Source organism: Balaenoptera ricei, chromosome 6 (genome assembly GCF_028023285.1).
Source record: "Balaenoptera ricei isolate mBalRic1 chromosome 6, mBalRic1.hap2, whole genome shotgun sequence".
NCBI lineage: Eukaryota > Metazoa > Chordata > Mammalia > Artiodactyla > Balaenopteridae > Balaenoptera > Balaenoptera ricei.
In genome coordinates this window covers 84,133,448-84,157,530 of record NC_082644.1, presented here as the reverse complement: position 1 = coordinate 84,157,530, position 24,083 = coordinate 84,133,448, and the positions used below count along the sequence as shown (strand labels likewise).

Here is a 24,083-nt window from a genome sequence, read left to right as displayed (position 1 = left end):
GAGTACAAAGCATGGATAACCAACCTGGCTAGTTGTGGAGCAAGTTATTTCAGATGATCTGACTTCCTTCTCTGAATGACAGATCTTGCAAACATGGAAGGGCAAAGAGATGTGATTCTCTGCATGTGAAATTCAGAGAAGTTCTTGGTTCCAGTGTCTCTCAACTGCCACACACAAAATAGCACTGGGCTGACCTTCATTGCGAAGGAATTTCTGTTCAGTAGTCTAGGGACGTCCACAAAAGCACAGGGCAAGATGCTCTGCACTTGCGCCTCCACTTTGTCATGGGGCTTGTGGTCTTCCAGGCAAATCGACCAGAGTGATCCTGGAGTGAGAACACGCTGCCTCTCCGGCACTGCCCGAGGGGCCAGTGTTCCACATACATACCCACTACTAATGAAGAGTCTCGAGAGACAAAAATAATTAGCGTAACACATAATAGAGACATAATAATGGTATGTCATCTACAAAACGTATCAAATATAAACTAGTGAAATCATGACTTTTCCCTTTTAAAAATTAGAAATGTGAAAGAAGTTTTGAAAATACAAGCCATACAATAAACAATACATTTCAAATTATCTACACGTTTATATATAAATATAAACTAAATATCAGCAATGAAAGTACATCTTCCATTCCCCACAATTTTCCTTCCCCCATTTCCAGAAGGATTATCTCTACAGTTTAGTGTGTATCTTTCCGGTTCTTCTTCTATGAGATGTATATCTTTTCTGTTATATATAAATATTTAAGTATTATATATAAGTATAATTAAAAATATATACTAAAATATATATGTGTGTATATATATACTTTATACATGATTTTGCCACTTTATTATTATTTTTTTAATATTATGTGTGAAAGATCTCCTCTGGTTAATAGACAGAACTCTACCTCAATCTTTTAAACTGCCACTTAGCATTCAAGAATATGGATAGTCCATAAATATTACGGATTCTCCTACTGACGGACATTTAGGTCTTTTCCTGTTTGGGGCTATTATAATCAACAATGCCATAAACATTCATGTGTATATTATTTTGTGCACATGGTAGAAATGCTGAATTGAAAGAAATGTCTGGTTTTAATTTCAATAGGTCCTGCCAAAAGAACTATCAATTGACACTTCCATTTATTAAATAGTCCACACTTTGCTCTCTGATCTGAAATGTGAATTTTCTGTATAGTAAATACCCGCAATGTGCTTAGGACACTCTAATATCTTTTGCAATTTATCTATCTATCTTGTCTCCCATCATTTCAACACTATTGTAACTATGATGGCTGCAGGTCATGTTTTGATATCTGGTAGAACAAGTCCTCCTTCATTGTTTTTTTTTCAAAATCTTCATAGCTAATTTTGTACATTTTCTCTTTCTTTTAAAGCTCTTGCTACACATCAAAGAGATAAATATTAATTTTAAAATATGTGCGATATAAAGAACAACAATAAAATGAAGACAAACGGAAAATGTCCTCAAACTTTTTTCTTTTTTGGTTGCACTGGGTCTTAATTACGGCAGGCAGGCTCCTTAGTTGCGGCTTGCTGGAACCTTAGTTGTGGCATGCGAACTCTTAGTTGCAGCATGCATGTGAGATCTAGTTTCCTGAGCAGGGATCGAACCCAGGCCCCCTGCATTGGGAGCACGGTCTTAACCACTGCACCACCAGGGAAGTCCCTCAAACACTTTTTTTAATCAGTATATCTAATTACACAAAAAAATCCTGCTGGAATCATGATTGGGACTGCATTGAATTTATAGATTAACTAGAGAGAACTAATGTCTTTCCAATACTAAGTGTTCCCAAAATTAAAAACATAGTATTTCTCTTAATTTTAGAGAGTTTCTATGACCATCAGTCAAATCTTATATTTTTCTTGACGTAAGTATGCACATTTCATAATAGTTTTTGTTGCTTTTGTGCATGAGGTGTTTTTATGATGCTTTCTGATTACTTAAATGGAGATCCAGATAAGCTTTGGTTTTTACAAATTGATATTGTGATAGTTACTAAACACTCTTAAGAGTTCTAATGTTCTTCAGTTGATTCTTTTGGATTTTGCAAACAGGTTATATAATATAGTGAAACACTTCGCCTTTTCCTTCCCCAAATCATACTCATTTCTCCATATACTACTTCTTATTCTTACCTAAAAGCTTCAGCTAGGACCTTCGTTATAACTTTGAGTAAGGGTAGTGATAACAAGCCTTCCTGTCTTGTTCCTGCTTTCAATTGTATGCTCTGTTTTACCATAAAATTTTGTATTTGCTTTAGATTTCTGGTAGATACCCTCTACCAATTTAATGAAGTTTCTTTCTCTAGCCTAGAAGTCATTTTGTTTTGATTATTTTAAATCACAAATAGGTTTTGATGTACATGTTTTTTGCACTATTGAGATGAACCAATGGTTTCCCTCTTTTTAATGTAGGAAAATACATTAATAGATATCCTAGTGTTCAGCCATTATTGCATTCCTGGGATTAATACTCTTTGGTAATGAATTTAATGATAATATTTTACTTGGAGTTCTATATTTATGTTCATAAGGCAGATTGGCCGAAAGTGGTCATTTTGTGTGTGTGTGCAGTCATTGACAGTTTTGGTACCTCAACTATATAGAATGATAGTTTAGTTGGGATTATTTCCTTCTATTTATTTACAGTAGGGACTAGATAGTTTTTAAGTATTTAACGATTTAAAGCCCATAAAATAGTCAAGGCCTTTTATCATTTGGGGGGTAGATTTTTTTATTACCTTGTCAATTTCTTGTATGATTATTGTTCTCTTTAGGTTTTCTACCACCTCTTGAAATAATATTAGTAATTTATATTTTCCTGTAAAAGTGATCCCTTTTCAAATAGATTTTGAACTTACTTCAAAGTCAAAGACATTATACTTCTATTTTTTTTCACTTTCCTCTGAATCTGTAGTTAAGTCTTCTCTCTTGTTTCTAAAGTGTATTTGTAGCCTTTCTCTTTTTTCCTGATGAGACTTATCAAAGGTTTTGTCTACTACACACACCACTTCAAAGAAGTAGCTTTCAAATTTACAGACTAAGCCTATTTTTTGTCATTAATTTATTATCTCCATTCTTGTACATTCTTATTTATTTTACTGCTGCCTTTCATAATTACTGAGTTTTTTAATCTCTTATTTTCTAATAAGTGAATTAGGGCTGTAAAATTTCCTCTAAGTGCTGCATTAGCCACAGTCAATAAGTGTTGATTGGTAGAGCTTTCATTTTTGTTTATGTGTAAATGGTTAATAGTTTGTTTTTATTTCCTCTTTAAACCAAAAGTTATTTAGAAGAGTGTATTTTGTTTGTTTTTTGAAATGGGTAGATTAGGGGTAGAGGAGTCTCCTTTTCTTGTTACTATTTACTGTTACTGTATTTTGTTCAGGGAATACGAACTGATTTCTGCTCTTTGGAATTTGTGGAGGTTTTCCTAGTAGACTAACACATGGTCACTGTAAATGTTCCATGGATGTTCAAAAATAGTGTAAATTCTCTATTTGATGAAGTTTATAAATATTTTAAATGTGTAAATTATATATGTTACAGCAGAATTATTAAAAGTGTTTTAAAATTCTGTCTCTTGGATTTATTCATTTTTGAGAAAGTTGTATTAAATTCTCCCCCATGATTGTGGGTTATGCATTTCTCTTTGTATTTTCATTATTTTTTTTCTCTTTGTTTTGCTTTATATTTTATAACTTGTCCTGCATACAATTTCATGGATTATTGCATATTCTTGTCAAACTTTTTGTACTGTTTTTCTTTGTGGATGTCACATGTCTTAACAGCACAATGTTGACTTTTTTCTTTATCCAGTGTTAAAGTCTGTGTTGTAAAGGAGAATTTAAGCCATTAAATAACATTAAGTACATTTAATGTGACTACTTACATGTTTGACTTATTTATGACCACCTATTTTTATGTTTTCTATTTATAATTCTTTTGCATTATTTCCTTTTTGTTCTATGCCCTTTTTTTGAATTAATTTTTTTTGAAATTTTCTGAAGAGGAATTTAATATTGTACAGCAAATAATCATAACAAGAATGATAAAGATATCATTTAATGCTTTATTTTTTTAATAAATTTATTTATTTATTTATTTTTGGCTGCATTGGGTCTTTGTTGCTGCACATGGGCTTTCTTTTTAGTTGCAGCGAGCGGGGGCTACTCTTCATTGCGGTGCGCAGGCCTCTCATTAAGGTGGCTTCTTTTGTTGCAGAGCACGGGCTCTAGGTGCGTGGGCTTCAGTAGTTGTGGCACACGGGCTTAGTTGCTCCGTGTCATGTGGGATCTTCCCAGACCAGGGCTCGAACCCGTGTCCCATGCATTGGCAGGCAGATTCTTAACCACTGCGCCCCTGGGAAAGCCCTAGATATCATTTCTTATATCAGCTTATTTTATTTTTAAATAACTTAGAGTTAAGTGTTATAATTTTATGAGAGAAATGAGGTTCAGAAAAGTTAAGTAAAATTTTTCAAGGTCACACTGCTAGAAGTGGTAGAGTCAATTTGTGCACCCAACCTCATTTCATGTTCAAATTTCTACCTGTACCACCTTACACATAACAATGTTTAACTCCTGACAGATAATCACTCCCCAAATCACTGGTGCATCGACAAACTTGGGTGCCATTTTCAAACACTGTTGTTCGATTTTTCCCTTCCTTTTAGAATGTTTAAAAAATATGTATTATTCTTCTATTATTCTCAGGGATTGCCTTGACATTTGATTATTCACATTTTAATGTATATATCTTACCAATATCTAGAAATAATCAGTATCTCTATGATTCTCCTGGTCAAGGCGAGACTCTTAAGACACCTTTAATTCTGGTCCCAACTTTGCTTCCTATTCTCTCATCCCTGTATTCCCACATCTACTACTTATGGGCTGGGACTTCAGTGCCATGTTATTAACAACTGTTTCTATACTATGTGCCAATAGTTCTTTTTTCTTTTTAATAAATTTATTTATTTATTTAATTTTGGCTGTGTTGGGTCTTTGTTGCTGTGCGCGGACTTTCTCTAGTTGCGGCGAGCAGGGGCTACTCTTCGTTGTGGTGCGTGGGCTTCTCATTGTGGTGGCTTCTCTTGTTGCGGAGCATGGGCTCTAGGTGCGCAGGCTTCAGTAGTTGTGGCACGCGGGCTCAGTAGTTGTGGCGCACGGGCTTAGTTGCTCTGTGGCATATGGGATCTTCCCAGACCAGGGCTCAAACCCGTGTCCCCTGCACTGGCAGGTGGATTCTTAACCACTGCGCCACCAGAGAAGTCCCTGCCAATTGCTCTTTAGACTCAGCTATAACTTTAATGTTTTTTGGCCCACATCTTTTTCATTGCTGTATTCATTCTGGTTTTCTTGTTGTTTTATAGCAATATATTTTGAGAATTACTTTCAAAGACGGTCTGTGGTCATATACAAAAATATCTTTATTTTGTCCTCTTACTGGAATACAAATTTGGTTGAGTATAGAATCTGAGGTGCAAAATTGTTTGCTTTCAGCAATAGATTATCTTTAGTATTTTAGCATTATGTAGTAGTCACTGATTTTTTTTAAAAAAAGAAAGAAAAATGTGTTAAATTGTCCTGCTTGGGAAAAAAATTATTGAAGTTGATGTTTAATACATATAGGAGTTGTCTTTTTTTCCCCTCTAATTTTGCATGGGGCAAAGAAACTGAAACTGAAAATGGGATTCATTCTTATAAACTCTTATGTAGAATGAATTCTAAGTACCACCTTAGAAGAGATTAACAATATAAAGGAAATTGCAAGAGCTTTCTATGCCACTCTGATCACTTTCTAAAAAGTCTTGGAACTACACTCACTCTAGAAGGGGTCTGATTCAGGGAGGTAAAAATTGTTTCCTACAATAGTACTGTTGTTCAAATAATTAGCTATTGACAATAGGTAATTCTACTAACAAGGGAACCAGAGCATACCAATGTATTTCTATTTCTTTAAATTTTGCTGCAAAGTACTCTGTTGTTAATGCAATAATTTGCCACTAGAAATTGTCACATTTTATCATTTAATAGCATTTTTTTTAAAGAAACATCTATTTACATAGAATTTTCGCCCAGTCTCTGTTCTCAATTACTCTAGTCAATGGAAAACTTAGTCATTGGGATCACAAAACTTAATCCAAAAAATACCATTCACCACATAAGTTTCATGGGCTATTGTGAAGAAGGAAATAAAGTCTCTGAATGACTAGTTTTACCCACTGAAATCTGTAAGGTGACAGAGAACATTTTTTCCCCCCTGTCTACTTTTCTCACCACCATCTCCTTCCTCTCAAATTTCTTTGTCATTGGAAAGGGAGAGAACTAACTTCACAGAATCATATACAAACTGATACACTCAGGTCACAGAGGAATTCAGTTTCCAACTCCTAACCTCCATTTAAAGGAGGGAGAGGAGGGGCCTTCCCTGGTGGTCAAGTGGTTAAGACTCCGCTCTCCCAGTGCAGGGGTCCTGGGTTTGATCCCTGTTCAGGGAACTAGATCCTGCATGACGCAACTAAGACCCAACACAGCCAAATAAATAAATATCTTTTAAAATTTTAAAAAAATAAAGGAGGGAGGTGGGGAACAGTGCAGAGATGCTCTGACAACAGGCAGCCTCCCTTGAGAAAACAAGAGATGCCCGGGCTTGAGATATGAGTTAATCCAGAAACCAAATAGGAAAGCTTTTGTTCATTTACTGAAAGAGGAAGTAAAGAAATATGTCCAAACCAGGGGATATGGGTTGGCGAAAGGTAAGGATTCAAGATTTGGTATCTAGACTATGGGAACTCGTCAAGACATCAGCAACAAACTGGACCCACTGGTTGCCTAAAACAACTCTAGAGATTAGGACTTTCCTTGTGAGTTTCTTTAGTGGATCAGTTTGTTTCAAACAGCCAGAAGGGTGGGGTAGCATTTGATAGCAGAGAGCTGGCTAGAATATAAGAACTACATGTTGTTGAATTCTAGTTTAAGAATCTTTGCACTACTCCATCATAAGTCAAACACTAGTAGTAAGACTTTCTTACGGCTAGCTCTGAGTGATGCAAAAGCAGATACAAAAAGTAACAGACATTGGGTAAAAAGAGCTAAGATTATTTAACAGGAGCTAAAAGCAATCACTAAAGGCTATATTTTCTTATATTCCTATAACATAGCAATATTATTTTCATGCTACTGGGACTGAGTCACAAGCAATCTTTCAGTCTGCTATTTGGCACAGTCCAAAAAGAGTAAGTTTCAGGGGGAACCAAAGGAGATGAAAAAATGTAAGGACTTGAGCACTAATGGTTCTGGTAACTGTAATGACTTCTCTTTATGTACCCGTACTCTCCTTAGATAAAAAAACAAAATGGTGTCTTACAGGACAATAACATAATACCATCAAATTATAAATACCAAAGTGAATTGAAGTTTGTTTCACATTTACTGAAAGTCTAAACAAACTTCTTGATAATTAATCTCCAAAATGTATAAATCTGCTGCAGATTTGTGCACATAAATTATAATAAAGAACGTTGGTACGCAATTGGATTCGAAGTGCTTTTTAGTAAAGTACATAATGATGCATGCTGAGGAGATGCAGGTATATTTAATTGGATATAATTAAAATAATGATGTGTGTTTAAAATAATGATATATTAAAAAATTTTTAAATGTAAGTGGATGAAAAACCTGTAACAAAAAGTCAAAGCAGTAACTACTTTTTGATTACCTGATTACTCACAGAGCTAATACCTTTCATTTAACAAGTAACACAGTAATGCTGTAATAATGTCACACTGGAGGGATCCAGGAAGCCCTGCCGAAAACATGGGCCTTTGCTTCCCCCTCTTCAGGGAGTGTTTCCAGGTCTCCTCTCATGCCAACTTCCTTCATCAAAACGAATTTCCTCCAAGAAAGGTATAATTGCTAATTGGTGAAGCTGGGCAATGGGTACATGAGGGTCAGTGTATTCTTCCTCTTTACTTCTGTGTATATTTGAAATGTTCTTTTATTAATGGAAAAAAAAGAGAAGTCTCTACATTTGAATATAGATTCTATAATGTTTGATAACTTTACTTTTTCCCTATGCAAAGGACATAACATATTAATGTGTCTGTGCATGCGCTGGTTCTACTGCATGAAATTCCCTTCAAATAAGTGGACAAATGGCAGATAAATGTACATTTCTAACTCTCAGCCCTGGTTAAATAAGGCCATCTGTAAAGACAGCTTTTTATCTTGGCTGTCTCCCACCATCTTGATTTATTCTTTGGTCCCCTTCCTTGTTCACAATTCTTCCTGCTTCAAGTTGAATCAGTGAGTCACATCCGCCTCATCCATGCACCAGGATTTCTCAGATAAGCAGCTGTTGAGCTACCCTACTGCCCAGACATCTCATTACCTTCTGTCCTCTGCTGCCCTGCTGTGACCTCAAACTGAGCTTAGTTCAACTCCCTGCAGGGTTGTATGGGCGATCAGTGTCCTTGAACCCCCAGCTCTATAATTCATGATCTTGGAATGGCCAAATGGCTTGGTTAAACTTTTTTTTATTCCTGCTTATATGACAAAGCTTCTGCACTCAATAGGGGAAACTAGGCTTATGGTGCATGTACAATATTTCCTAAGGATAAAAACCGTATTATACATGCTCTCTATATTTCTTCCTTTACTTGTTATGTTTAATAACTGACAAATTATAACCATGTTTTCACTAATTTGAAATAGATATTCTGGACTTTTGAAAGATCATTCTCAAAAATATGTCAATTCCTCTAGCAGTTAATAGATTTATGGCTTCACAACTTGATCTTAAAAGTGACCATGAAGCAGGAGTATCTTCTTTGTAGAAAAACATGAAGGACATCCAGAGAACAACATACATTGGAAATAAAGGTCAATAAACTTTTTGGCATTATTTTGTCTTATAGCAGTTCAGTTTCAACTTATATGGACTACAATTCCAAGCTTTTGATTATTTAATGGTGATGACCCAGTTTATAAATTGCATCCATCTTCTCCTATTCCTGTTTTTATTCTGTTCATCATCTCATTACTTTGTTACTCAATGTCATTATAAACTACAGTAAACAAAAGGCAAAAAAAAATAAAGGCAGAAAAAACACAAGCTAATCTATTGTACCATTTAAGCATCTCTCCAATAAGATTATTTGGAGGGAAACCTGAAATGATTGACCAAAATAAAATCTCTATAGTTTGAAGACCCATGCAATTACCCTTCTCCCAATGCTAAAAGCAATGAGGGAGTTGATTTTATATCCCAACTTTAACAAGATAATGAAATCCAATTGTCAAATACTGTGACTGAATTTTTATAAGATTTTCCAGCTAACGTGGTTTATATAAACAAGTACACTGCGAGTATTCAGGATCTGGCTGGATGTCTGAAAAATCATAGTCTACATCCCATCCCCATTTGAATTCTTACATGTTATAATATGTCTCAAAGGACAGTTGAAAATTTAATTAATTAAAAAATAATTTTTTAACTTTAAAAATTAAAATAAAATTTAAAAAGGCAGTTAAGTCTCCTCTCAGCAAGTTTTAACATTGCCAGCTTAGTTTTCTTAATGTTTCTCCCTGTTCCTTCATTTCCTTCTCGCTCACCCACTATCACTGACCCAGATCTCCTCCACCAGATTTGTACATGGCAGAGAATGGGGAAACACACGGAGAACAACAAAGGGTGAGGACGGATGAAAAGAGCCAACAGCAACTTTTACTGGGGCCAGGGTTTAGAGATTAAGCCGCAGGCTAAACACAAAGCAGCCAGATTATTTATTTTGCAGTTAGTGGAATTTTCTTCTTCAATGTCAAGTGGCAGGAGCCAAACTTTAGAAAGTCACAGTTTTCCCAAGACTTAAAAGAAAGAAAGCCTTGATCATGCACATTTTCTTGGAATGCTGATGATCTTCCCCTGGATGGACTTACAGGCCAAAATGCAATCAAGCTTAGGAGCTCCTGGCTCCAGTCACAACTGCAAATGAGGTAAATACAGATTTCCAAATTACATCTTCAACCTGCCAATGTATTCTCTGCTACCCACCTCCTCCACTGCCTGAACTTTGAGATTCAAATGACTACTCTACATCCTTTGAGGTACTGTAATCTAAGATTTTCTAAATCTCTAAAGCACAAGGAAAGGTGCACAAGGGTCAAAATATGTAACGTGTTACATGCCATGCAAAAAAATATGACTTTCCCATTAGGGGGAGCTATGACAGGTTTTTAAGCAAGATAATGATAACACCAGATTTAGTTTAGAAAGATAGTTCTGCAGATGGCAAATTCTTCCAAAATAGCGTATAAATTTAATACAATCAACATAAAAATCTCAACAAATGTTTTTTGAAGATTGATGCAATGGTGCTAAATTTTATTTGAAAAATAAAGTGTGGGGAGAAAAGCAAATCTGTGCCACACAAAAAAGTAAATACATAAATAAGGAGCAAAGCGGAGGACTTGGCTTATCAAATATTAAAGTCCATTAGAAAGCTACTAGATTCAAAACAACAGGGCATTTTTGCTAGAATTTCTAGTCAGACTGATGGATGAGAATAAAAGGCCAGAAATAGACTCAAAGTTAAATGAAAATTTAGTGTGTAACAGTGTTGTCACCTCAAATCATTGGAGAAAGGTTGGATTAAACTATAAATAATATTGAGAAAGCTGGCCAACCATTTTAGGAAAAATAAAGTTCAAAACATTGTCTCACACCTCATGCCAAAAAATTTCCAATTAAAAACAACCATACAGGGCTTCCCTGGTGGCGCAGTGGTTAAGAATCCGCCTGCCAATGCAGGGGACACAGGTTCGAGCCCTGGTCCAGGAAGATCCCACATGCCGCGGAGCAACTAAGCCTGTGCGCCACAACTACTGAGCCTGCGCTCTAGAGCCCGTGAGCCACAACTACTGAAGCCCGTGTGCCACAACTACTGAAGCCTGCGCGCCTAGAGCCCATGCTCCGCAACAAGAGAAGCCACCGCAATGAGAAGCCCACGCACTGCAACGAAGAGTAGCCCCCGCTCGCCGCAACTAGTGAAAGCCTGTGCGCAGCAACGAAGACCCAACGCAGCCAAAACTAAAATTAATTAATTAATTAATTAAAAACAATTTTTAAAACCCCAACTATACAGGGAGTTCCCTGGTGGCCTACTGGTTAGGATTCCAGGCTTTCACTGCCATGGCCCTGGTTCAGTCCCTGGCCAGGTAACTGAGATCCCATAAGCTGTGCAGCGTGGCCAAAAACAAAAAAAACAAAAAAACAAAAAAAAAACTATACATCATCTATACATCATGAAACCACAACAATATTAAAAGAAATTATATGTGATCAAGAGTTCTATATCAAGTAAATCTTCTGAAGAAAGTAAGACAGAAAGAGGTACAAGTAAAAAAATATAGAAAGATGTTCCAGATCATTCGTGAAAGCAAAATAATTTGAATGGCTTTCAAAAGGAAATTATTTAAGTACATTATAGTACATCCATATGACAGAATAATACAAAGCCACCAAAAATGATGTAGCTGTGTATTTATTCATTTCGAAAAATGCTCACAATCTATTAAATAAAAAGGCAAATCACCAAACAGAATTATATTATAATCCAATGTGTATATATGTGTGTATAATCATAGAAGAAAGTCTAGAAGGATGCACACTGGGTTTTCATTTGGTAAAAGGATTCGGCAATTTAACAAGAAACTATTACTCTTGTATTGGAGATAAAATATAAAAGAGTTTGCATTTGGAAAAAAAATAAGATTAGGTTGGCAGGAGTTTGAAATGGGACTGGAGTAAAGACAACTAATGATAATTTAGGAGGTTGCTGCAAAAGTCCTGGTGATAGCAGATGAGAACCTGAAGAGACAAGGACGATAAAGCTGAATCTGAAAAATATTTGGGTGGTAGAAGATGTCAGGACTTGGTGGTCAGCTGGGCTTTTGTTACTGGGCTGTCATTTAGGATGCCTATAACTTAATAAATGGATCATTAATAAAGAAGGAGGATACCACTGCATGGTAGGGTAGGTGGGCAAACCAACAGTTCTACCTTTAGATATAAATTGCAGGACAGTATGGAAGAGCTGTCCAGCAGGCAACTGGAAATAAGAAGCTGGAGACTGAGACATGGAGTTTATTAGTATGAGGGTACTGGTAGAAACCATAATCTGGTTTGTAAAAGCACCTGTAATTCTCCAGGGAAAATGACCACTGGGTCCACACTGCTTCTAGAGCTCTTATCCTAGACTACATTTTCCAAATTATGTGGGATTTTATTTCCTGAAGTCCTAATCATCCAAATCCCCTGTATCATTAGGATTCCAACTCTATCATAGTCTGGGTTAAGTAACCGCCCACCTCTGCTCTTTAAATCTTTCATTGGCTTCCCATTTCATTTAGAAGAAAATCCAAACTCTTGGCCAGGATCTACCAGCACTACATGATCCAGACTGTTGCTATTCCCATTACTCACTATGATCTTGCCATTCTGGTCTTCTTTCTGATCCTTGAACACACCGAGTTCTTTCCCATTTCAGAGCTTTGCACATGCTCTTCCCTTTGCCAGGAAGGTTCTTCTTTGCCTTGTCTCATGACTGGCTCCTTATCTTTCAGACCTCAGCTCAAATGTCACTCCCTCCAAGGGTTATTCCCTGGCCTCCATTTCTAAAGAACCACTCTCCCTTACATGCACTGGCATGCCACTCTACCACGTCACTGCATCATATTTCCTTCATAGAACTTCCCTCTACTCAACATTATTTTGTTACTTGTTTATTGTCAATCTTTCCTTCTAGAACATAAGCTCCATAAGAAAGGTCATGTCAATCCAGCACCTATAGTAGAGCCCAACACACAACCACATAGCAGGCTTTCAAACCTGTGGAATAGTTGTAGAATGATACAATGTGGAATGAATGAAGGATTGAGGCATTTACTGTAAGTAGCTCTAGATTTGCAGTCAGAATGCAACACAACCTTGGCTAAGTCAACCTCAATTTCCATATCTCTAAAATGTGGCCAAAAATGTTTACTCTGCTTATGCATTAGGATTATCATGAGACTTTGATTCTTCATTCATTCATCATCAAATATTTCCCAAGTACCTTCTATGTGTTATGTACTGTGCTCATTGCTGTGTTCACAGCTATGAATAAGAAGTTGAGTCTAGTGGCTGAGATAGTTATGTTTAGAGGCGATTACGAATGGTACGGCTATTATAAAAAAGACCAAGCACAGGGTGCCATAAGAGCACATAGGAGAGGTACCAAATTCATCCTCAGGGAATCAGGGAAGGGTGAGTATCAGTGGAAATCAACCTGGCAAGGAGAAGGCGGGGAGATGGGTAGTCAGAGAAAGAGAAAATAGTCTAGACAGAGGAAACAACATGTGCAAAGGCCCAGAGGCAAACAAGGACAGGGCATATTGATGAACTGCATGTCACTCAGGATGGCTGAGACTAGAAAGAAGGAGTGGTGGTAAAATTCAAGGCTAGAGCTCTAAAGAGAGTCCAGGTCACGATGGGCCTATGCACCAGCATGGACAGTTTGGAGAACTTTGGCAGGACCAAAACAAAGGAGGCAGTGGTAAAGCGGGGAGGGTGATTAGGGCATGCCAGAGATGAGTCTGGAAACAGGGAGAAGCCCAGTCAGAGAGAATTTTGGATGTCACGTTTAGGAGTTAGACTCTATGCTACAGGTGATGGGGAGCTACTAAAGAGCTTTAAGTGGGGCAATGGCCACTCCAGCATGGAGAAAAATTGGAGCAAGACAAAATAAGGGACTCAGAGTTGTTCATTAAACCAAGTGAGAAGTAATGGGTGGCTTGAATTAAGAGTGATGAGGGTGATGAATCAAAGAGATACTTAGGAAAGAGATCTGATGTGACTGTCAAACCATGTTTGGAGGGGGGCGGGGATCAGCACGTTGAGGGATTCCACTGGTAAGTCTTTATTAACAGCAGTCTTCCTAACTCAGTGAAAAGAGAATTAATGGATAGAATTTCCTTAATATTAAGATCTTGTATACCTTTTTCCTAAATTTTGGATTCTGTTCCTGATTATTTATAACTACCTGGCTCAAAAGAATTCTATGCTTAGTGATTGTTTGAGATGGGGGTCAAACCAACAGAAAGCAGACTCTAAGTTTAGTATGCTGGATGTTTATTAAGGAGTGTCCTTGGGATCAACACTTGTGGAAGGTAAGTGGACACAGGACTGGATGAGGCAGAAATCGAGCACAGTATGGGCCCCATGACAACCTTGGACAATCTCACAAGGAACTCTGGAGCTAAACTGGCCTCCAGAGTTGTCCCATGCTGGACCGAAATGGCCAGTCCTTAATGCTCATCTCAATCAGTCACTGGATATAAGCCACCCCGAGAAGGGCATAACTTTAAGGAAGGCAGTTTTCTGCAGGTGAGGTAATCCCTGAAGGGGCTAGTAACTAAGGCTGTCCACAGACCACAACCCCGGCAGCTGAGTCAATAGGTTCTTCATTGAAGGGAGATCTGGGCAGGGGCACCTGCATATCACAAGGTGATTATAAGTCTGTTATTTCAATACATCAAGGCCTTCGGGGGACACCCTGACTGCTCAGAAATATGCCACCCTGAGCAAGTGTGAGAACTTCTTCCCTTCCTACATTCTTTTAACACGCATTTATTGAGTATATTTTTTTGTGTCAGGCACAGTGTTAGGCATTGGGTCAACGGTGAACAACACAGGAACAGCCTTCATGGAAATGATAATGTAATGAGGGAAACAGTTTTTCAGTAAGAAAAATATTGTACAATTAAACACGGTACTTTCCCAAAGAGGATGAAAATGAAAGGAAATGGAAAACGTGGGTAAATGGAAGGAGTCTCATTACACAGAGGGCCCAGGGAAAGCCCCTCTACAGGCCACCTACATTCCTTGGCTTGTGGCCCTTTCATCTTCAAAGCCTCCAATGTGGCATTTTCTCTTTTTTCTGACCTCTGCTTCTGTCCCTTATCTTCTCACTCAGACTCTATTTCTGTCCCATTCATGTTAAAGGCCCTGTAATTACCTCAGGCCCACACAGATAATCCAAGATAATCTCCCCACTGCAAAATCCTTAACCTAATTACATCTGCAAAGTCCTTTTGCTATGCAATGTAACATATTCACAGGTTTTGGGGATTAGAGTGTGGACAGCCTTGGGGGGCCATTACTCAGCCTACCACACTCAACTTCCTCATCTTTAAAATGGGTATAATAATAGGACCACCTCATACATTTGTTGAGAAAATGAAATTCAAATCAAATGCTAAGAGCGCTGCCTGGCGCAAAGAAAACCCTCAATAAATGTGAGCAGCTATTTGGATCATGTGAATCTCTATCTATGCTATCCTCTCCATCGCTAGTGTTTCTGCCTTAGTTCACTGAACTCCTCATTTTAACTTTCCATAATCCCTCCTCATTTTAACTTTCCATAATCATCTGCTGTCTTCAGTTTTGCCTCCTTATACCCACATCCCTAGACCCCCACCTCCCCACCCTCCATACCACCACCAGAGGGGAACCACAGTGATCACATTTCATTGATTCATTCACTCAGTGACGACGTATGGGTGTCCATTTTGAACCATTCACCTGCCATGACTGTCTCCATGGCCAATTCCTGTGTCAGCTAGACATCTTGAGCCAGGTATTGAGTCTTGTTTATCTATTTACCCCAGCATTTTACAGTGTTGAGCTACAGTAGGTGCTCCATAAGGCCAATTGAATGAGTTAATGAATAGATGGATCTAGTTAAAGCACTCTGTAGTTCTATGATTCTATAAGGGTAGGAGCCCTATTAAATTCTCATCACAGGAACACATTTGAATTATTTTTAAAGCAGCTGAGGTGCTGTAAAAATTTATGGTGGAGCTCAGTGCATCCTGGAAAGCATATCTGTGCCTGCACACCTCCAGAGGCCTCCTTAGCCAGAACTGCACAGGGACAATGGGGCGGAGAGGGCATCTGGGTAAACTGTCAAACAGGTAGGCTTTAGAGCAGATGCTTCTTTGGAGATTTTAGAAAGGAGAATCAAGTGACCCTGTGATGTGGCTACTATTTTGGTTAAGATATATTTTCTCTCTTTCAGTGTAATCTCATTTCTTCTCCACCACCACTAAAAAAAAAAAAAAAAAACCCACATAAGATACTGAGAAGGGCCCTTCTCTATGCTTCCCATTCAAGAGTGCCTGCCAAACCAATTAATACCTCCTGAATGTTATCTCCCTGCTATGTTAATGTTATGTTAATAAATGCAATTAAGATAACATTCAGGAGGTGTTAATTGGTTTGGCAGATGTACATGAATAAGAAGCACAGATATTTTGCTTTCCCTATTTATGGAGGCAGGAAGTGACACAAAGTTGGACAAAAGGAAACTTAATTTGCCTTGTCTCTTTTGATACCCCTTAGGCCTTTTCTGTTAGGTAATACATGGGATTCTTAAAAATGCAAATTTAGATGGTATTACAAAGATGAAGCGATTGTCAAATGTTGCAGAAACACTGAAATTGTCTTTGGCCACAGGAATTAACTACATGGTGTTTACTCTCTTTAAAACACTATATATGCCATATATGCTATATATATATATATATATATATATATATATACACCACACATACACATACATACACACACTCTCTCAAAAGTGTCTATAGCATATATGCAAATAAGCTCTCATGTTAATCTATGAAGCAGATTGTTTCACAGGACTAACACCTAGACTATTCTTGATGTAATTAGGTATTTAATATATTCCAGTGACTTAATGTTCTTTTATTCTAACTTACAACAAGATGGCAGCTTTTACTTTCTATGCTTAGAAATCACATATATATATGCTAATGTACCTTACTTAGCAAAACAGAGGTTTTCTCTGAAATTTATACAAATGTATTTGTATAAATATTTGTATAAATTTGTGTAGTCTTGAAGCAAAGAGATGTTACATTGTATTACCATCAAGGTCACTGTGTTCATTTCTGGAACCTGGCATTTGCCAGCACATCACATGGCCTTTGGCAGACTTAGTCTTCCCAGGACCTTATTAGGACACACCTATGATAAGAGCCCCTCTAAGAGCTGAGATCTGAGAGCATGTCAGAGCACAGACCCATTAGGGTTCCTTCCAGTCCTGGAGGGCAAATTATCAGAGTCTACTTTGTGAACCAAATGGGCAGAACTAAACTAAAACATTAGTCTTCAACCTGGACTTCAAAACAAATTGGAAGTACATTACCTCAATTCTAAGACACCATCTTCTGTAAAATGCACCAGCTCTTTAATAAGGGTTTTCCAGAGGGGGAAACAGGAGAAGAGGAAAGAGAATGAAGAAAAGGAGAAAGACCCCATTAAATTTTATATTTACTACAAGATCGAAGTCCAATTCCAGAAATGCTAAAATGTGCCTCTCAAATTAAAGAATATCAGGCATCCCCTAGAAATACAGGTAACAGTACGTAGCTAGAACATAGCCACTGCTTTGTTTCCAGTGGATAGTTTGGAGCCAATATCTGTTGCATAATTCCAGAACGCTTACCAATCCTTTAGAAATACATGCATGTTTCTTTGCTAAATGCCCATCTGCAGCCCTTAACTGTCCCTTCATCACTTTTTGCAACGTAATTTCCTTGGACCTTACATATAAAATAATGGGACTGTTCCTAGCTTTCATCTGTGAGTATGGTAATTTCTTAAGTGATAAAGGGTCACTACTGCTCTCCAGTGACAACAGCTGAAGACTGTTACGAAATACTCTTCTAACCTGTGTGTGAGTGTGCACAAATATGTGATAGAATCATTGTGGTTCAAATTCTTTAGGTTTTAGAATCTTGGCTCCCCTCCAGCCTAAGGAGGTGGAGGAACACTCCTGACCTCAGTGACACTGACTCAGTGTTTTGGGACAGTCCCCACCGTGGCTCTAGGCTTTGGTTGACTCTGGCATGGCAGTGAAGTCTTGACACAAATTTGACTGAGAAGCCATTTCTAGATGATTCCGCGTACCTTTGAGGGGAGGGTTGCTCACAGTGGGCACCTCTAGGCACACTGCCCCAAGAGCTCAGAAGGCTGCTCAAAGATGGGATCATGCAATAAAGTCTCATTCTCAAAGCAGTGTACTCTGACCCAGGGTTGGCAAGCATTTTCAGTTAAAAAAAAATAAAAGCAAGTTATACTCACTTTAAATTATTCCTCGGTAAAATTATTGCATTTATACTATGTGGCAGAGATTGCAAATAGATTATATCTAAGTATAACAGGCTGAATTGTGTCCTTCCAAAATTCGTATGTTGAAGCCTAACCCCCAGTACCTCAGAATGTGACTTTATTTGGAGATAGGGTCTTTAAAGAGATGATTAAGCTAAAGTGGGGCCATTAGGGTAGACCCTAATCCAATCTGACTGGTGTCGTTATACGAAGAGGAAATTTGAACACACAAAAGAAGCACCAGGGATGTACATGCATAGATGAAAGGCCACATGAGGACACAGCAAGAAGCTGGCCATATGCAAGCCAAAGCAAGAAGTCTCAGAAGAAACCAAACCTGCCAACGCCTTCATCTTGGACTTGCACTCTCCAGAACTGTGAGAAATAAATTTCTGTTGCTTAAGTCATGAAGTCAGTGGTATTTTGTTATGGCAGCTCTAGGAAACTATTACACTGAGTGATTGCTCTTGGCTGCCTTAAGCACAATGTTAGAAAGGATTCTGGAGTGGCAAACATGGGCATGGGAAGAGGAGTAGTAGAACACGTGCCGATTTATCCATCCTTACTCCATGGGGTGGAACTGAGAAGCTTGACTACCTGTAAAATGTTTATTGTCATTCATGACACATGGTAACCAATGAATAATTTTAGCTGTAAATATTATTAAGTTTAAACATTTCTTCAATGAATAGGTCAATGAATAGTGTGTAAATCTTCAACGCACAGGATATTTGGCCAGTGAGAATAATATCACACACGCACACACCCAATTTCTTCAGGGTGCTGTAGTCAACCATTCTACCCCTAAGCATGGAAAACCACTGCTTTTTTTCCTCCCTCCCTGTAGCTTCAGCTTATCCAGAATGACATATAAATGGAGTTGCATCATATGTAACTTTTTGAATTTGGCTTCTTTCATTTAGCAGAATGACTTTGAGATTCATCCAAGTTGTTGCATGTAACATAGTTCATTCTTTTTATGCTGAGTAGTATTCCATTGCACGGATGTACCACAGTTTGATTATCCATTCACTCATTAAAGGACATTTGGGTTGTTTCAGATTTGAGCAATTTTGAATAAAGCTGCTACAGGTTTTTGTGTGAATTTAAGTCTTCAGTTCTTTAGGGTAAATACCCAGAAGTGGGATAGATGGATCATATGGTAAGTGTATGTTTAATTTTATAAGAAACTGCCAAGCTGTTTTTCAGAGTGGCTGTACCATTTTGCATTCTCATAGCAATGTATGAGAGTTTCAGTCGCTCCACAACTTCATCAAGACCTTGTATTGTCAGTTGTTTGTTCTTAATTTTAGTAATTCTAATAGGTGTGTAGTTTATCTCATGATTTTAATTTGTCTTTCCCTAATGGCTAATGCCTAATGACGCTGAGAATCTTTCCATGTACTTACTTGCCATCAATATGTCTTCTTAGACGAAGTATCTGTTGAAATTTTTTGCTTTTTTGAAAACTGGTTTGTTGTTTTCTTATTGTTGACTTTGGAAAGTTCTTTATATATCCTAAGTACAAGGCCTTTGTCAAACATATGATTTGCAAATATTTTCCCCCAACCTGTGACTTGTTTTTTCATTCTCTTAACAGTAACTTTGACAATGTCTGTCTTTAACTGTGATAAGTTTAATTTATCAATTTTTCTCATATAAATCTTGCTTTTATTATATCTAAGAATTCTCTACCTAACTCAGGCCCACAAAGATTTTTTCCCAGGTTTTCTTTAAAAGTCTTATAGCTTTATGTTTTGCATTTAGTTCTGTTACCCATTTTGAGCTAATTGTGTACAAAATGTGAAGTACAGGTCAAGGTTCATTTTTTTTTGCACATGGATGTTCAGTTGTTCAGCACCATTTATTTTTCAGTCTCTAAATATTTTTTTTTATTGGAGTATAGTTGCTTTACAATGTTGTGTTAGTTTCTGCTGTACAGCAAAGTGAATCAGCTATACGTATACATATATCCCCTACATTTGGGATTTCCTTCCCATTTAGGTCACCACAGAGCACTTAGTAGAGTTCCCTGTGCTATACAGTAGGTTCTCATTAGTTATCTATTTTATACATAGTTATCAATAGTGTATATATGTCAATCCCAATCTCCCAATTCATCCCACCCCGCCTTTCCCCCCTTGGTGTCCACACATTTGTTCTCTATGTCTGTGTCTCTATTTCTGCTTTGCAAATAGGTCCATCTATAACATTTTTCTAGATTCCACATATATGCATTAATATACGATATTTGTTTTTCTCTTTCTGACTTACTTCACTCTGTATGACAGTCTCTAGGTCCATCCACGTCTCTGCAAATGGCATGATTTCGTTCCTTCTTACGGCTGAATAATATTCCATTGTATGTATGTACCACATCTTCTTTATCCATTCCTCTGTTGAGGGACATTTAGGTTGCTTCTGTGTCCTGGCTATTGTAAATAGTGCTGCAATGAACACCGGGGTGCTCAGCACCTTTTTTTTTTTTTAATTTTTTATTTATTATTTATTATTTTTATTTTTGGCTGTGTTGGGTCTTCGTTTCTGTGTGAGGGCTTTCTCCAGTTGCGGCGAGCGGGGGCCACTCTTCATCGCGGTGCACGGGCCTCTCACTATCGCGGCCTCTCTTGTTGCGGAGCACAGGTTCCAGACGCGCAGGCTCAGTAGTTGTGGCTCACGGGCCCAGCTGCTCCACGGCATGTGGGATCCTCCCGGACCAGGGCTCGAACCCGTGTCCCCTGCATTGGCAGGTGGACTCTCAACCACTGCACCACCAGGGAAGCCCTCAGCACCATTTTTTGAAGAGACTATCCTTTCTCCATGGAATTGCCTTTGTATCTTTTTCAAAACTCAACTGACCACAATTCTGTGAGTTCATTTCTCAAGTCTCTATTGCATTCCATTCATCTGAATGTCTATATTTTCATCAATATCTCACTGTCATAATAACTGTAGCTTTACAGTAAGTATTGATATCAAGTAGTAGGAGCCTACCAACTTTGTTCATTTGCAAAATTTTATTGGATATGCACCTTTGCCTTTCCATATAAATTTTAAAAATCAGTTTGCAGACACGGCTCGCCAGCTGTGGACGCTGCTGCTGTGGGGCTGCCGGCTGCGCGCCGCGGCACTGGAGGCGGCCCGGGGAGGACAACCAGTTCTGTGTCCTCGGAGGCCCCCAGCCCAGTCCTGGAGTCCCAGGCAAAGCCTGGCTTCAAGCTCCCACGGTGGACGGCCGTTCAGCTCCCAGGCTACTGAGGAGCGGAAGGAGGAGCCTCCGCACTCCCTCAGCAGCAGCTCGGAGACCGTGCAGGGTTCCATTTCCAAACATGAGCTCCAGGCTGAGACAAAGAAGCTTCTGCACATCGTTGCCCGTTCCTTGTACTCAGAAAAAGAGGTGTTTATACGGGAGCTGATCTCCAACGCTAGCGACGCCTCGGTAAAGCTGCGTCATAAGCTGGTGTCTGAAGGCCAGACGCTGCCAGAAATGGAGATTCACTTGCAGACTGACGCCGAGAAAGGCACCATCACGATCCAGGACACTGGCATCGGGATGACACAGGAGGAGCTGGTGTCCAACCTGGGAATGATTGCCAGGTCGGGGTGGAAGGCCCTTCTGGACGCGCCTCAGAGCCAGGCGGGGGCCAGCAGCAAGATCATCAGCCAGTTCGGAGTGGGTTTCTACTCGGCCTTCATGGTGGCTGACAGAGTCGAGATCGAGATCTATTCTTGCTCGGTGGACGCGGGCAGCCCTGGGTACCAGTGGCTTTCAGAGGACTCTGGGGTGTTTGAAATCGCCGAAGCCTCAGGAGTAAGAACCGGGACCAAAATCATCATCCACCTCACGGCAGACAGCAGAGAGTTCACCAGCGAAGCTCGGGTTGGAGATGTGGTGACAAAGTACAGCAACTTTGTCAGCTTCCCGTTGTACCTGAACGTAAGGCGCATTAATACCCTGCAGGCCATCTGGCTGATGGACCCCAAGGATGTGGGCGAGACGCAGCACGAGGAATTCTACCGCTACATCGCTCAGGCCAATGACAAGCCCCCACCCTGCACTACAAGACGGACGCACCTCTCAACATCCGCAGCATCTTCTACGCGCCGGAATCGAAACCAACCATGTCTGACGTGAGCCGGGAGCCGGGCTCCAGTATCTCGCTGTACAGCCGCCAGGTCCTCATCCAGACCAAGATGGGGGCCGCCCGCCACTTCCTGCGCATGCGGCAGCTGGCCGAGCCCCCGGAGGAGCGCGCTCAGCTGCTGCAGCCCACGCTGGAGATCCACCCCAGGCACACGCTCATCAAGAAGCTCAATCAGCTGAGAGACAGCGAGCCTGACCTGGCCCAGCTGCTGGTGGATCAGATCTACGAGAACGCCATGATCACAGCGGGGCTCGACGATGACCCGGGACCCATGGTGAGCCGCCTGAACCACCTGATTGTCAAGGTCCTGGACCGACACTGACAGCTGTGAAAGCCCCAGGTCCTCCTGCAGTGTTAGGGCTGCAGGAGAGGGGACAGATGGAACCGTGGGACAAGGTAGCCTGAGACAGTCACGGGGGGCGGGGGGGGATGGGGACAATGACCCAGGAAGGACTGGATGCTGCCGATGAGAACACCTGCTTTTGAGCTTTATTTACTTAAAAAAAAAATCAGTTTGCCAATAAATGCAAACATACTTGCTAGGATTTTTATTGGAATTGGACCAAATACATAGATCAAAAAGAGGAGAATTGACATCTTAAGTATACTGAGTCTTCTAATCCATGAATAGTCTTCTTTTTATTCATTTTATCAGTGTTTTATAGTTTTAAGCATAGAGATCCTGATAAATTTATACCCAAATATTTATTTATTGATTTGGGGAGCTATTGTAAATGGTACTTATTTTCAATTTTGGTTTCCAATTGTTTATTGTCATTACAGGCATACCTCAGCAATATTGTGGGTTTTGTTCCAGACCAACCAAGTCAAATGTCGCAATAAAGCAAGTCACGTAATTTTTTTGATTCCCAGTGCATATAAAAGTTATGTTTACACTATCCTGAAGTCTATTAGGTTGGCAATAGCATTATGTCTAAAAAAACAAGTACATACCTTAATTTTAAAATACATTAGTGCTGGGCTTCCCTGGTGGCACAGTGGTTAAGAATCTGCCTGCCAATACAGGGGACATGGGTTCTAGCCCTGGTCCACGAAGATCCCACATGCTGCGGAGCAACTAAGCCTGCGTGCCACAACTACTGAGCCTGTGCTCTAGAGCCCGCAAGCCACAACTACTGAGCCCTTGCACCACAACTACCGAAGCCCACGCACCACAACTACTGAAGCCCACGCACCTAGAGCCCATGCTCCACAACAAGAGAAGCCACTGCAATGAGAAGCCCGCACACCGCAACAAAGAGTAGTCCCTGCTCGCCACAACTAGAGAAAGCCCGTGAGCAGCAATGAAGACCCAACACAGCCAAAAATAAATAAATGAAAAATTAAAAATAAATAAATAAAAATACATTAGTGCTAAAGAATGCTAACCATCATTTAAGCCTTTAGCAAGTCTTAATAGTAACATCAAAAATCACTAATCACAGATCACCGTAACAAATATAATAATGAAAAAGTTTGACATGTTGTGAGAATTACCAGAATGTGACACAGAGACATGAAGTGAGCAAAAAATGGCATTGATAGACTTGCTCAACACAGGGATGCCACAAACCTTCAATTTGTAGAAAACGCGGTATCTGTGATGGACAATAAGTGAAGTTCAATAAAACAAGATATTCCTTTATATAGGAATACAATTGCTTTTTGCATTTTAATCT

General features: G+C 39.2%; 1 protein-coding gene and 1 long non-coding RNA gene across 2 annotated transcripts in view; one reads left to right on the top strand and one right to left on the bottom strand.

Annotated features, from left to right (window-relative positions):
* LOC132367140 (uncharacterized) overlaps positions 1-24,083 on the bottom strand; it is a 195,371-nt gene that overhangs the window by 95,144 nt on the left and 76,144 nt on the right. The window lies entirely within an intron of this gene.
* On the top strand, positions 13,554-22,795 carry LOC132367587 (heat shock protein 75 kDa, mitochondrial-like). The gene is given in 3 exon segments (XM_059926177.1): positions 13,554-13,619; positions 21,324-22,305; positions 22,308-22,795. Coding segments are annotated over 3 exon segments (1,467 nt in total). The 3' UTR covers positions 22,727-22,795.